The sequence below is a fragment of the Vigna unguiculata genome, chromosome 8, assembly GCF_004118075.2.
Source record: "Vigna unguiculata cultivar IT97K-499-35 chromosome 8, ASM411807v1, whole genome shotgun sequence".
Classification (NCBI taxonomy): Eukaryota; Viridiplantae; Streptophyta; class Magnoliopsida; order Fabales; family Fabaceae; genus Vigna; species Vigna unguiculata.
The window spans coordinates 31,353,855-31,368,654 of NC_040286.1; the positions used below are offsets into that span (position 1 = coordinate 31,353,855).

Consider the following 14,800-nt stretch of genomic DNA (forward strand, 5'->3'; position numbering starts at 1 on the left):
TTGTTATTATGTAGTGTGATTTCTCGTTAAACATAACGAAATATTTGTATTAATTATTTTATTAATATCTTATATGCAAATTTCATATTTTATTCCGTGATTCATTTTAATAAGTATTTTTTTAACTGTTATATTTGTTGTGAAATCTCATGTTTACAAGATATTCAAATTTAAAATTAAAAAATTACAAATAACTTTTTTACTTTTTCAAATGAGTAAATAATTAATTCAGTATAATAAGTATTTTATATTTTCTTTGTAGTATTATAAAAATTATTTTTTGTTAATGTTTAAAGTGATTGAATATTCATTGACCTTCTTAAATATTAATGATTAATAGTTTAAACAAAATTAGTGAAATTAAAATTTATATTAAGATTATAATATTTTATTATACTAAAAACGGAATACATAATATTTATTGTTGCTAAATTTATTATTTATCTTTTTACTTTTTCAAAAATTTGTGAGTTGGTTTGCTACCCTAATTTAAAGGAAAGGTTAAATTTAGGGAAGATAATTCAAGGCGGATTGTCCCACAGGTCCGCATAAAAAACACAAGGCAGTTAGGATGTTGAGTCTGCTAGCTCGCACTCGCATGCTTACAAAATTAAATATGTTCATTTTTTAGTTCTCACATCATTCACGTTATTTTTATAAGTTTCTTTTATTTTTTATTTTATTATTATTATTATTATTATGTTTATGTATAATCATTGTATATAAGATAATGATTTTAGTTCTTGAATGTGGGATATCTTTTTATGCATTTTTAGGTACATGTCTTGTAAGGTGACATGTTGTTATTATACTTTAGCTATAATCTTTGGTACTATTTTTTTGTCTTTGATTAGGTAAATTAATTAGAATTATTTCGATTGAAAATAAATATCATAAAAAAAATAAAAAGTTTTGCTTATCACAAAAAAAAATATTTGTTCATCACAAATGCAAGCCAGCGGGCCAACCCGCAGGACAGGCCGATCCACAGGACGAGACAATCCGTGGGACGAAATAGGTAAAAAAAGTAAACATAATACTAAATTGCGGGACGGCCCAATTCAACTTGCACTTTATGGGCTAAAACGCAGAACGGGTTAAAACAAGCCAAGCTGTCTGCTTTACCATCCCTAATTAAATCTCATTACTCATAACTATTATGGAATAAACTCAAACCTATTTTTGAATGATGAGATGGTGCATTATTATCCTTATAAATATTATTTGAATTTTAGATAAGTATATAAATATGGATTTCATTTTAAAATGAATAAAATAACTTTTGTTGACAAATGTTTGACATGATACATATTATGAAAGGAGATAAAATGTCAAATAAAATTAAAAGGAAAAGAAAAAGTGGGTAGAAGTAAATACTACACAAATGTATTATTGTTTTTACAAAATATCTACTACATCTTGTATATAATGTAATATATGACTATGAGTTAACATTTAAAATAAAAATAAAAATAAAAACTTCTTCCATCGACCTCCACTTCATTCCTAAAAGTTAAGAATTACCTTGGACGTGTGTCATGAATCCTTGAATAGAGCTACTCTACACTTTCATTAATACTTAATTGATATTTGTATTTAAATTTCTCTCAATTTAGTCTATTAAAATTTTCTCCCATATATTTTATCTTCAGATATTCGTTTCCCTTTTTAGTACATTTCAAAATAAGTTTTTGCTGATTTATTTATCTTAAAGTTTACTATTTTTCTCTCTATATCCATAATATTACTCGAGTGTTATAAAATTTCATAATTAATTTTATATGTTCTACTTAACTCTTAAATAGGTATACTGTAGTATAGTCTAACAAATGATAAGTGTTAAATTAAATTCTTATTACTACGTGTGATGAATATAAAAAAATTATAACTTTTTTTTAATAGTGATATATATATATATATATATATATATATATATATATATATATATATATATATATATATATATTTGATTCACCAATTGGTATGTTTTTTTTCAAGATTTTTAAGAAATTAATCCAATAATAATGAAATCCATAAACACTGCTTAAAATTAAACGAACAATCTGTATACATTAAAAAAAGAAGATGAAGTTCCCTTCGTCCATATAGTTTATTTAAAAGTCATTTGAATATTCCTCTCTTTGCTTCCAGCTTGCAAATTAACTTTGCATGCCGAATAAAAGGGAAAAGAAAGAGTAGACGAAGAAGAAGAAAACTACAAGTCTGGAACATTTAGCAAGCATATATTTCTATTCATCGTCTTTTTCTTCTTTTGTTTGCAGAATGTTTTGACCTCGGAATTTTGATTATATAATTATTGTTTTTAATCTTTTAACTAAAAAAAATCTACGTTCATTACATTAATTGTTTAATTTTAGAAAACTTAGTGTAAGCGTGTTGTGTGAATAAACGAAGAATGGAAACAGTGTTTCGTTACGGGGAAAGAGAGAACGCGTAAAGCATGTTAGTTTGTGTGGGGTTATTATTTTATTACACAAAAAATAAAAATAAAAAAATTTATTTTATTATCCTGGTGCATGACACGTGGCCATCTCCACTCTATTTAAGACCCTAACTCCTCTCTCTCACAACCTTCACCTTCGCACTTTTCCACAACAGATTCATCACTTTCTACAGACAGTTGTTTCTTTCTCTCTCTGTTTCTCGCGATTATCGAGCGCCATGGTTCTCTCCAAAACGGCATCGCAGACGGACGTTTCTGTCCATTCAACCTTCGCCTCTCGCTATGTGCGCACAGTTCTTCCCAGGTAAGTAGATGTGGATCTCTGTTTTTTGATGTATTTATTGAATGAATGAATGGTTAAGATGTTGTGTGTGAAAATGGAAATGAACGATGATGATGCGTAGGTTCAAGATGGGAGAGCTATCGATCCCGAAGGAAGCGGCGTACCAGATCATAAACGACGAGCTGATGTTGGACGGAAATCCGAGGCTGAACCTGGCGTCGTTTGTGACGACGTGGATGGAGCCTGAATGTGACAAACTCATAATGGCTGCCATTAACAAAAACTATGTGGACATGGATGAGTACCCTGTCACCACTGAACTTCAGGCAAGTACCACGCCATGCTATTTACTATTTATTAATCTTAATCGATTATGATTATGGATGAGAGATATAATTTTTTTTTTTAATCATTTATCCAGTACCACTCCTTGAATCCTTCTCTCTAGCTTCCTCAGGTCTTCACCTTCTGTGACTTACATCTCATCTTATTGTCTCGTTATAATTCACATCACTATGACTTACCTTTCTATATGTAGTTTCTTGGAGAAAAAGAAATTCAACCTCTCTTTCGAACGGTTAATCCATGGACATTTAAGAAAGACCCCATGCTCATTCAAAATTTTTATGAATAAAATATAAATGAAACAAAAACACTCGTTTTACACGGAGATTTAAAAAGAAAAATGTTTTTTTTAATGATTAAATTTTGATAATTTTTTGAGTGTTTTTTTTTTAATATTTTAAAACTACTTAAAAAATAATAATAAAAGAAAATTGTAAAAATTTAATTACAAAATATTGTACTAAATAACGATATTAGTTGATTAAAAGTGAATTAAAATATTAATATTCTTATTCATTCAACATTTTTATCACTCAAATATAAATACCTTTTTAAAAATGGAAAAAAAAATGTTACTGAATTAAAAATATTATATTTATTATTTTTTTAAGTTTAAAATATAAATATATTAAATTTTAGGATATAATAAATTCAAATTTTACTTTTAAATTTAAGGAATAAAATTATATTTAACTATAATTTTTTAAACTTTAATATACTTGAATAAACTTAAAAAAATATTTTTTAAAATTTTGTTTGAGAATATTATTGAAAAAAAAATGTAATTGTACCTATTTTTTAAAAACGATTTAAAAAATATAACCAATTTTTTTTATAAATTCTATAAAAAGTAAAACTATTTTCTACATTCTTGAATATTTAAAAAAAATTGACCTTGTCAATCCCAAATTATTTTTTTTTATTCTAATCATGGTTTGAAAAACTCATTTCTTTTCCTTGTGATGACAAAATATATTCAGATTAAGTGGTCACTCACAAAAATATCCACAATAGATAGATGAATATATACTTGCTTATTTCAAGATGTTGGGTTATATTTTTTTTCATCTATAGATTATGATTATAGTAATTAAGGAAATTGTGGTTATATATAAAAGACATTTAACATTACTTTTACTCAAAAATATTAAGACAATAATGTTATGGACCTTTGATCTTATATAGTTTTAATTTTGTCTGTTCTATTCAATGTGAAACTTTTGACTTACACTTGGACTCCCAACACAAGATTAGTCATTGTTAGCATAATATAAGTACAAGCAATACACTCAACCAGCCCCACACCTATTTTATATATGTTTGATAATTTAATTAATTTTATTTTTTAATCTCTAAATTAAAAAATAAATATGATTACAAAACAATGAAAAATGTACACAAATAATATTTATTCTTTAATTTTTATATTTATATTTATATAAAAACTTCTATTTTATTTTATGTGTGGCTATGTAATGGTAGATGTTCTTTTATATTTTCTGTGAGGTTTTAGTTATTCTCTATGCAATTTCTCTAATTATTATAAATAATTTTTTTGTATATTTTTTATAAATGTTTTTTTGTTTTATTTATTTTGATAATCTTGTTTAATCGATGTTGAACTCAATATTTTTTGTTATATTTTTTATCTGTATGTTATACCCTGTATGATAATTATTTTTGTCGGAAAACAAGAGTAAAAATTTGGAAGTAGATATATACAATTATTTTATAACAAAAATGTATCTATAAAAAATATCCAAAATTAAATTCTATGACATAAATAGATTAAAAATAAATATTAAATGGTAGTCAATAAAAAAATTTCTTTTGAGTTTTAAGATGTTTAACTCTTGAACAATGCATACATAAACTAAATTAAAAATTTCATAATTTTAAAATACAGTGACATACACATTATATATATATATATATATATATATATATATATAGACACACACATACACTAAAAATGTTTTACATAAATAATTATATTATATAATTTAAATTTATAATAATTATGTTTGTAATTTTATGTAATTATAATAATATTGAAATAACTTAAGGTTATATTTAGTTGTTTGTAATGTTATGTGTAACTTTTTTTTATACTATATTTGAATACAAATGAAACTAAAACCAATAAATATTTATTCTTTTTAATAATTATTTATTAATAGAAGAAAATGTTTCATATATATGTTTCCAGAATTAAAACTTACATAAATAGATCATAAAATGAATGTAATAAAATTCTATTTTTAACTTTTAAAGTTTATGCTTTTAAACTTCAGAAGTAGCCATACTTCATAGTTGTTGGACCTTTGATTTGGGCCCGTATGAAAAAAATAAAAAAAGCGAGAGCCGAACAGAAAGTCCTTTGGTCCAATCAACATACAATGGGTCATTTGTTTTGACAATTGGCAGCCAGTTATGGGTGAAAAACATTTTAGTTAAACTTTTTCATCCATCTTGCACTCCAATTTACATAGTCTTTAACATATCAAATAAATATTTATTTATATTAATAATAGTTGTTCATATATACTTCCTCTATAAAATAAAAATGGATGAAAGTTACAATATTTCCCAAACAATACAGGACAAAAATGATTTTACATTTGCAAACGTTGACAACACGTCAATATATCCCATTTTTTCCCAAAATAGTGTAATATAAGCCTGCTATTTGCATGTGTTGTAATTATACGTAGAGTGTATACCATTCAAACTTGATTTCATAGTACAAGCAAAGTTGCTTCGTGCATAACGTTTCGATCTAACGTTAACATTCAAACTTGTATGCGTGTAGAATCGTTGCGTTAACATGATAGCTCACCTTTTCAATGCACCACTGGGAGAGTCAGAAGCTGCCGTTGGTGTTGGTACGGTTGGCTCATCAGAGGCCATAATGTTGGCTGGATTGGCATTCAAAAGGAGATGGCAGAATAGAAGGAAAGAAGAAGGGAAGCCTTGTGATAGTCCCAATATTGTTACTGGTGCCAATGTTCAGGTACACAAAAACACACTTGCATCTTCATCCAATAAAATTTCATCATTGTTGGGAACTGTTTCTTGAATCTACTCATTATTGAACTTAATTCATTGTGCTCATTTGAAGGTTTGCTGGGAGAAATTTGCAAGGTACTTTGAGGTGGAGTTGAAAGAGGTGAAGCTGAGTGATGGATACTTTGTAATGGACCCTGAAAAAGCAGTGGAAATGGTGGATGAGAACACCATTTGTGTTGCTGCTATCCTTGGTTCCACTTTGAACGGAGAGTTTGAAGATGTCAAGCGCTTAAATGATCTCCTACTAGAAAAGAATCAGGCAACTGGGTGTGTGTACTATAAATATTCATCGCTTCTTAACTATTTCCTATTTTGTGAATCTAGTTTTAGAGATGGAATTGACATGTGAAATTAATTGTTGGGTAGATGGGACACTCCAATTCATGTGGATGCAGCCAGTGGTGGATTCATTGCACCATTTCTTTATCCAGAGCTTGAGTGGGACTTTCGGCTACCACTAGTGAAGAGCATCAATGTTAGTGGACACAAATATGGTCTAGTCTATGCTGGAATTGGTTGGGTCATTTGGAGAACCAAGGAAGACCTTCCTGAGGAACTCATTTTCCACATTAACTATCTCGGAGCTGATCAACCCACCTTCACCCTCAACTTCTCCAAAGGTAAGTTCACACACTCAATTGGTTCAAAACAAGAACACAATTTTGCTTTCCCTTTGTACCACTAACTTGGTTATGCATATTGATATCACTACATTTTTTTTGCATAAAATTTGCAATGCAGGTTCTAGCCAAGTTATTGCCCAGTACTACCAACTAATTCGACTGGGTTTTGAGGTATTATGAGACATTCTTGGGCACAAACCATACTTAGCTATTTCTCTATTTTTTCTTTATCTCACCAGGTATCAAATAGTTGATAACATGTTGTATTAGTCATCTATATTAAATTAGACTTGACTTAATGGGTTTGCAGGGATACAAAATGGTGATGGAAAACTGCACAGACAACATGGCAGTGCTTAAGGAAGGACTAGAGAAAACTGAAAAGTTCACCATTGTGTCTAAAGACATCGGTGTCCCATTGGTGGCCTTCACTTTGAAGGACCACAGCCACTTCAATGAGTTCCAAATCTCTGATCTTCTGAGGCGCTATGGATGGATTGTGCCAGCATACACTATGCCCCCAGATGCAGAACATGTCACAGTGCTTCGTGTTGTGGTTAGGGAGGACTTCTCTCGCACCCTTGCGGAGCGTCTTGTCACTGATCTCACCAAAGTGGTGCGCGAGCTGGAGCTGCTTCCTGCTAGGGTAATCAGCAGCACCGTAACGACTACTGCCGGAGAAGATGGTGAAGTCACCGAGGGAAAAGTATTGATTGCCAAGAAGAGTGAACTAGAGACACAGAGAGCAATCACTTCAGCTTGGAAGAAGTTTGTGATGGAGAAGAAGAAGACGAATGGTGTTTGTTAGAGCCCTGTTTTCGATCAATTTTAGCAGACCAATCTCTGCGTTTCCACAACCTTTGGTAGGCACAAATTTTACTACAATCTTAATTATCCTGGTATGACAATTATCGTTCATGAATGCTCATAAAGTTTTAACTGGTGTCATTTATTCTGTTTTATCAATGCAAGTACGTTCTTGTGTTCCCAAAAATTTGTTTTGGATAAGTTGGTTCAAGTAAATGTGTTCCAGTGCATACAAGGACAAATGATTGATCATTTTTGCAAACGTATCAACCGCTTGGCGACCTATTTTTAAAACTTTATAGTTGTACAGAAAACAGAATAGTAGATGTAAACTAGTTATATGAATTTGTTGGAATTAATATTAATACATCACTAATTTCTTAAAAACCCATCCATCAATGTTTCCTATATTTAAATACAACTAAGGAATTACTTATATTTAATCAATTGTAATAATAGAAGTAATTTTTAATTAAATAAACTCAATTAAATGTGATTATTTTTAAATACTCTTGTTATCAAACTTAAACACTATTTGTAATAAATATGACTAAAAACATACTTTACTAATGCAATTTCTTTTATGAAATAAAAAAGTTAAATGAGTTCAACTATATATATTTTTTTAAAATTAGTATGAAAATTAGATGCAAAAATAATACGTATTATTCTTTCGTTCTTATAATTTAGTATTTCTTAAAATAATTAAACTCGGTACCTGATATATAAATATAAGACTAAGATTTACATATATTTCTCGAACTGGTAAAATTAACATATTTTAATTTTGATTCTTATAGAAGATTCATTGCATTTTATTTTAAATTCTTTCATAGAAATTAAAATCAAAATTCGTTAACGTTATTAAAAGGATAAGTATATTTAAGTCTAGTATTAAACCACAGTAAACTTATTTGGTGCTAAGTACATATCAAATTAAACTTCCCAACTTTACCACATAGTAATTAAACCTATACTCTAAACACATTACAAAGTAAGATGAAAAGCTATATTCAGTTTTTTGTGGGTACAAATTCATTATCAGTGTCATTTTCTTTTACAAAGCCCCTTGTACGTACTTCTATGAACAGTACTTTCTTCACAAACTCAAATATAAACAAAAATGTCTATTTTACATCAACTAAAAATGTTAGTTTAATTTATTGATTTTTCTTTATTTCTTAAAACATCATACTTCTAAACTATCTCTAATAAAATCATATTTTCTGGAGATGTTTAGATTAAGCTTGAAAATATTTTTTAAAATAATAACATTAAATAAAATTGAATGAAATAAATTTAATTATACTTTTATAAGCATCATGTTAAATTTACCAATGTTGTTGGTTGAATAAAATCGGAAATAATTGATCGTGTTTGGACTAAAAGTTACTCCACTTTTCAACACAAACAACATAAATTTCATTAATGTTATTATGTAGAAAAGAACAAAGAAAAGTGAGAAGGAACAGCAATTTGTTAAGCTGTCATACTTCAATTATGAAGATTTGCAACGTATTACATCGTCGCCTTTTAGAATTCTAAATTTGTAGCAGAATGAAATGCTCCGCTGAGTTTCCTTCATTCATCAATTAAATTGTGAAAAGACACCGTTTGAATCCAGTACTACCAGAAATGGATATCCTAATCACAAAATTCCAAAATCAGAGGCCAGAAACAATACTATTTTCCAACTCTCAACTAAAATAAGAGAATCAAGAAATACATTCAGAAAGTTGGGGGAAGATGTGAACATCAATAAATAAAAAAAACTATTACCCCAGTTTCAAGACTGATAACCATATATAAAACCGAGGCATTATTTCTCTATATACAGTGTATATTTCTGTATGTGACAGATACAAACACCTGCATTGCCATGAATGGGGCAAAGGAGGAAGTTCCCGAGAAATTTCTAACTTTATTATACCGTGGTCACTTAATTAAAATTATCCAAAAAAAGCTTGTTTACAATCCAAATTGGGCATTAAATTAGAAGTAGAACAATAATCTATCTAAAGTTACATCACCTTCCCTACACTTTAACATTTAACACCAACGTCTTGCATTGGTCCGCAGCATGAGATGAATCCCTCCAATTAGTTTCTGCCATGAATCATGAGCTTGAACCCCAAAATTTCTCTCTCAGGGCCCTTAATTGCATGTTATTGTCATTTACATACAAGAACAAATGAATACATATCTCTCTCTATTTACACTATATCAGTCAATAAATTTCAATGAGATCAGACTATATCTCCAAGATTGAAGCTGTTCTCTGATGTGGATGTGGAGATGGTGATTATACCATCACAGTCAGAAACACTATCTTGCAAGCTCATGAGTAAGTAAGAGTGAGAAGTACTGAAACCTGTGGTAGGCTTGGTTCTTGGAACAATAGGCACTTCAGCTTCCCCCACCAGCATCTGAACCACACCCCTCATAGTTGGTCTAGCCAATGGATCAGGGTGAGAACAAGCTAGCCCAACCAAGAGCACCCTTCTCATCTCACCCTCATCAAACTCTCCCTCAAGCCTTGCATCAGCCGCCATTTGCAACCTTCCTTCCCGGTGCAAACTCCATACCCATTCCACCAAATTGCAGCTAATTCCACCCTTACCACCTCCATTCCCATCTTTCTCTATCGGTCTTCTCCCACTGGCCACCTCAAGAACCACTGCACCATAGCTGAACACATCAGTTTTCTCTGTAGCCTTTCCTGTGAGGAGATACTCCGGTGCCAGGTACCCCATTGTTCCGGCAGCCACCGTGGCATCCGGCGACTTATCATGCTCCGTTTGCCTCGCCAAACCAAAATCTCCCAACCTTGCGTTGAACCCTTCATCCAACATTATATTACTAGTCTTGATGTCCCTGTGAATCACCTGATTCTCACACTCTTGATGCAAGTAGGCCAAGGCAGAGGCCACGCCCAACAGAATCTTACGCCGGTGAGACCAGGGAAGAGGTGTCCTTGCCTCGAACAAAGCCTTGTCCAAACTCCCGTTCGGCATCAAGTCATACACCAGCAGAATCTCCCCCTTTTCGTGGCACCACCCTTGAAGCCGAACCAGATTCCGATGCCTCAGGCTCCCAATGATAGACAACTCCGACAAAAACTCATTCTTCCCCTGACTGCTATGGCTGCACCTCTTCACCGCAACAGTGTCCCCGTTTTCAGGCAAAACCCCCTTATACACAGTCCCAAACGCGCCATGACCAATGATCCTATTCGCATTGAAACACTTTGTAGCAGACTTCAGCTCCTTGTAGGTAAACTGCTTCGGCATTTTAATGATCTCCGAACCAAGCGAATCGAACTTGTTAACACGCTTAACCTTCTTAGAGTAAAACCAAATCAATGCACCGGCAAAAATAGCCAAAACAAACGCCCCGGCAGTGACAACACCGGCAACCGCTCCTAAATTCTGCTTACACAACCCATTGTGGCAAGACGATCTGCTTTTGCTCTCTTTCTGTTCACTATTAGAAGGAGCCGGAGAAGGAGGTGCCGACTTCACCACATTCGCCGTCGGGTTCATCAGACTCACCGCCGGTGGAGGCGGTGGGGCCGCCCCTGCCGCAGCATCAAAGGATGAACCAAAACTCCACCACTCTATTCTGTGAATCTCTGTGCTACCCTGCGTGGAACCTGAGAACCCCACATACATAAAATCACTCAAATACTTATCCACGTCGAGGCTCGTCGACAAAACGGGATCTTTCGGTTTCAAATTGGAATACGAAACCCACACGCTCAACCCTCTGCTCGATCCATCGAACTCAATCCACGCGTTGATTAGGTCACCGCTCTTCAGATCGATCCCAACGCTCTCCAAATCACCAACCTCGCTCGAGACAACGCTGTTTAAGTCCACCCCAACGTGGTTCCCATTAATGTCCTTAAACTCTACGTCCATAAGCGTATCAAACTCGACGGCAATAAACCCGCCGCCGCCGCGGATGGCGGCGGCGGCGGCTGCGCTAAGTCCAAGAAATCCACCGGCATCGCCGATCGTTTCGTCGTCCGGCGCAAGGACGAAGGCGAGGCCGCCGCCGATGGAGGATGGGTTGAGGTTGGCGATGGAGAAGGAAAAGAAGGTGGTGAAGCTGGCCGGAGAGCGGTTACCCGGTAGGCGGAACCTGACCGGACGGGAGTAAAGAGCTCTGCCGGCGCTGGAGGTGGGAACGGCGAGGTCGCGCGTGAGGCTTACGGTGCCGTTGTTAAAGTGAGCGTCCCCCAGAAGCTTGAGGCTTCCCAATGTTAAGGTTCCAAAGTCGAACTCGGTGGCTGCTGCTACGAAATTGAAGAAGGCAAAAATAAAGAGCGTTGAAAGATGCGACATTGGCGAAGCAGAGATTGAATTGGCGAATTTGATTCTGTTTTGTTCCTTCGTTTGTTGTTTGTTTGGTTTGTTCCCCTAAGGAGAGTGAAAGTGAAAGAGAAAGAGAGAAAGAGAAGGTGAGAGTGAGAATTCACGGGTTCAGAGAATCCCAAGATAGTGTTCTTGGCCACGTCGACACCTGTCCACTCTCTCTCTCTCTCTCAACGGTTATTTCATTCATCTTTCTCACACACACTCACTCACTCACTCATCTCCATAATCTTCCAATAACTTTTCAATATAACTCAGATTACCTCATTAATCAACTTAATTATGTTTAATGATTGAGATAAATTTGATGTTTAAGAAAGAGATGAGACTTTGCGTATGAATGCGTTCAATTCAATTCAACTGCAGACAAATTCTTTGCTCTCTCTCTCTTTCTCTCTCTTGTGGTGGCTGCGCTCACGCTCACGCTCACGGACATGTGCATTCGCCGCTCAATCCACCCTTCTCCGCATTTATTATTATCGTTAATTAATTATTATAAATAAAATAGTACTTTCTATACTCTCCCTTCAATGTAAAGGTGAAAGGATAATAAATTACGACGTAAAATGTTTTCTACAATAAAAACATTACGATGTTTGGCTGTCTAAAAGTTGTGCATACAATCAAATTGTCGTTTCATCAATTATTTTAAATGTTATCTTACTGTACTCAACATCATAAAGAAAGACAAAGAAATGTTTTTACCCAAATACCATATATAGACTAAAAAATTGTGTAGATGAAAATATTGTGTCAAATATTTATACAAATAGTATGATTCTTTTTCTTAAATCAAATTTTGAAATTTGATTAGAAGAAAACTGATGAAAAGATAAGTCAGAATTCGAAGTTGGAAGAAACGAAATCTGAACTATGATTAGAAAAACAATGATTGAAAAACCAGAGAGAGTTAGTTGATTTAAATAGTTTGAATTTATTTTAGCAAATAAATAACTTTAAATACCAAAAAAGTTATTATACAAACACATTTTGTAATAAAAATGAACTGCATGCCGAAAGGGTAATTTCATTAGTTGAAAAAATAATAATTTTAGTGTGGCATATTTAGGCGCAGCCAAAGGGTTATAACAGGAGAAAAATAGGATAAGGGAGGAGGAGAAAAGGGTGTCTTTTAGATAGGAAAAAAGAACTAAAGAAAAAAATTATTAATAAAGATTATTAAAAGGGTTAAAAACTTTACCAAAACCAAAGAGGACAAAGTGCAAGCCATGGCTTTTATGAGTCAATACCATATAACCCAAAAAGTATTATAGTACCATAATTTAGGTTTTCACCTATCAATTAAGACTTGCCACTAGCTTGACATGCCATACAACATTATCCTTCTCGTGTTTTTTAATATTTTAGCACATTCGATAATGTTATCTTCAGCTTTATATTTACGTGTTAAATATATTTTTAGTTCCTTACTTTCTAGTAAAAATTAAAATGTGTTTTTTTTCAAAATTTTAGATCAATTTAGTCCCTCAACTTCATAAATATGTGTATTTAGTCATTTTAACCAGATTGTTTTAAGTCTATTTCACGCTTCAAATACTTTTCATGATAGTATTTAAGTTGTTTACATTATTTGACTTATTTTTACTTCAGTATTAGATGAGAAACACGTATAAAACATCAAATTAACTTAATAAAGTTATGTTACAAGAACTAAATTTACCCAATATTTAAAGATAAAAGACTAAATTGGTCAAAAATTTCAAAAATAGACTAATTCTAAATTTCACTAAAAATTAAAAGACCAAAAACATATTTAACCCTATGATTATATATAAAATTTTAACTGAAACTTTAGTATACGTGGGGATGAATGTTGCCCAGATTCTTGTTACCAAATACCGTGGGATTAGAAAGGAATAAAGGGAGAAAAAAAGGTTTCATCTTTTATGCTTTGAATTATAGAAGGAGGAAACTGGGAAAGGGTGAGGAAGTTGCTCACTTGTTCTTTCTTCTTTTTGTGTGTATGTGAATGTGTATAGCTTTTTCTCTCTTTAGTTATTCCCTTTCCTTGGAAATCAGAAAACGATGCCTTCATTTGAGTTTGAGAAGGATGTGTTATTTTACGGAACCAGAAAGTGAGGGGAAAGAATGAAAGAAGAGAGAAAAGAAAATGTGGGTGGAGTGCAGCTGGTTTGGTGGAATAGAATGGAAAAATGTTGCGTTGAGAATTGGTGAACACGCAACGTTGTTTCGAGCGATTTCATGATAACATGAGACAAAGGAGCCGTTAGAGGAAAAAGGTAAGTATGTATGATTATTTATTTATTATGGATAAGATGATGATGGTGTTATAATTTTTGTAGAATAAACTATGCGTATATGGAAGGAAGGTTTTGGTGGCTGTGGCATACTTTACCAAAGTTGTACTCAAACTATTATAATGCCTTTTTCTGAAAATTAGGTTACTTCTTCTGAAAGCTCAAAACCACACCATTCTCAAACTCAGATCTGTTTCTGATTTTCATTTCCACCAACCGCTTCAAATTTCTCACCAAGCAAAAGGTCTCTACACTCGCCTAGTGTTCCGTCCATTTTTGTTTAATATTAATAAGAATTTTTTTTTATTATTATTAAATATTGGCAACATTCTCTTATCACATGTAATATCTTCTAAATGATTTTTTATTTTTTTATTTTTTTATTTTTTCATTCTCAATATTTTAAAATTATTTAAAAAATGATACATCATGTTCTGAGAATAAGTTGTCAAAATTTAGTAGTCAAAATATCATTGTCCAATTAATAAATAGATTTTAAATCTAAATTGATTTTATAAAATTGATTTGTTACGTAAAAATTTACTAATTTATAT

At 32.2% G+C, this 14,800-nt stretch overlaps 2 protein-coding genes across 2 annotated transcripts; one reads left to right on the plus strand and one right to left on the minus strand.

Annotated features, from left to right (window-relative positions):
- The first annotated feature begins 2,604 nt into the window (after positions 1-2,604).
- Positions 2,605-7,820, plus strand: LOC114193568 (glutamate decarboxylase 1-like). Its single transcript, XM_028083421.1, has 7 exons — positions 2,605-2,768; positions 2,869-3,073; positions 5,905-6,105; positions 6,214-6,428; positions 6,528-6,781; positions 6,903-6,955; positions 7,095-7,820. Exons 1-7 carry the CDS (start codon positions 2,683-2,685, stop codon positions 7,590-7,592), a joined length of 1,512 nt encoding a protein of 503 aa, XP_027939222.1. The 5' UTR covers positions 2,605-2,682; the 3' UTR covers positions 7,593-7,820.
- Positions 7,821-9,492: 1,672 nt separating this feature from the next.
- LOC114193567 (L-type lectin-domain containing receptor kinase VIII.1) lies at positions 9,493-12,367 on the minus strand. Its single transcript, XM_028083420.1, has one exon. The coding sequence runs from the start codon at positions 11,935-11,937 to the stop codon at positions 9,838-9,840; it is 2,100 nt and encodes a 699-aa protein (XP_027939221.1). The 5' UTR covers positions 11,938-12,367; the 3' UTR covers positions 9,493-9,837.
- Positions 12,368-14,800: the final 2,433 nt, after the last annotated feature.

Bases quoted from the DNA above. Each gene is read 5' to 3' on its own strand.
- LOC114193568 (XM_028083421.1), top strand. From the start codon at position 2,683: ATGGTTCTCTCCAAAACGGCATCGCAGACGGACGTTTCTGTCCATTCA. The intron at 2,769-2,868 runs GTAAGTAGATGT...GATGATGCGTAG, and splicing joins GTGCGCACAGTTCTTCCCAG to GTTCAAGATGGGAGAGCTAT. The intron at 6,106-6,213 runs GTACACAAAAAC...GCTCATTTGAAG, and splicing joins TTACTGGTGCCAATGTTCAG to GTTTGCTGGGAGAAATTTGC.
- LOC114193567 (XM_028083420.1), bottom strand. From the start codon at position 11,937: ATGTCGCATCTTTCAACGCTCTTTATTTTTGCCTTCTTCAATTTCGTA.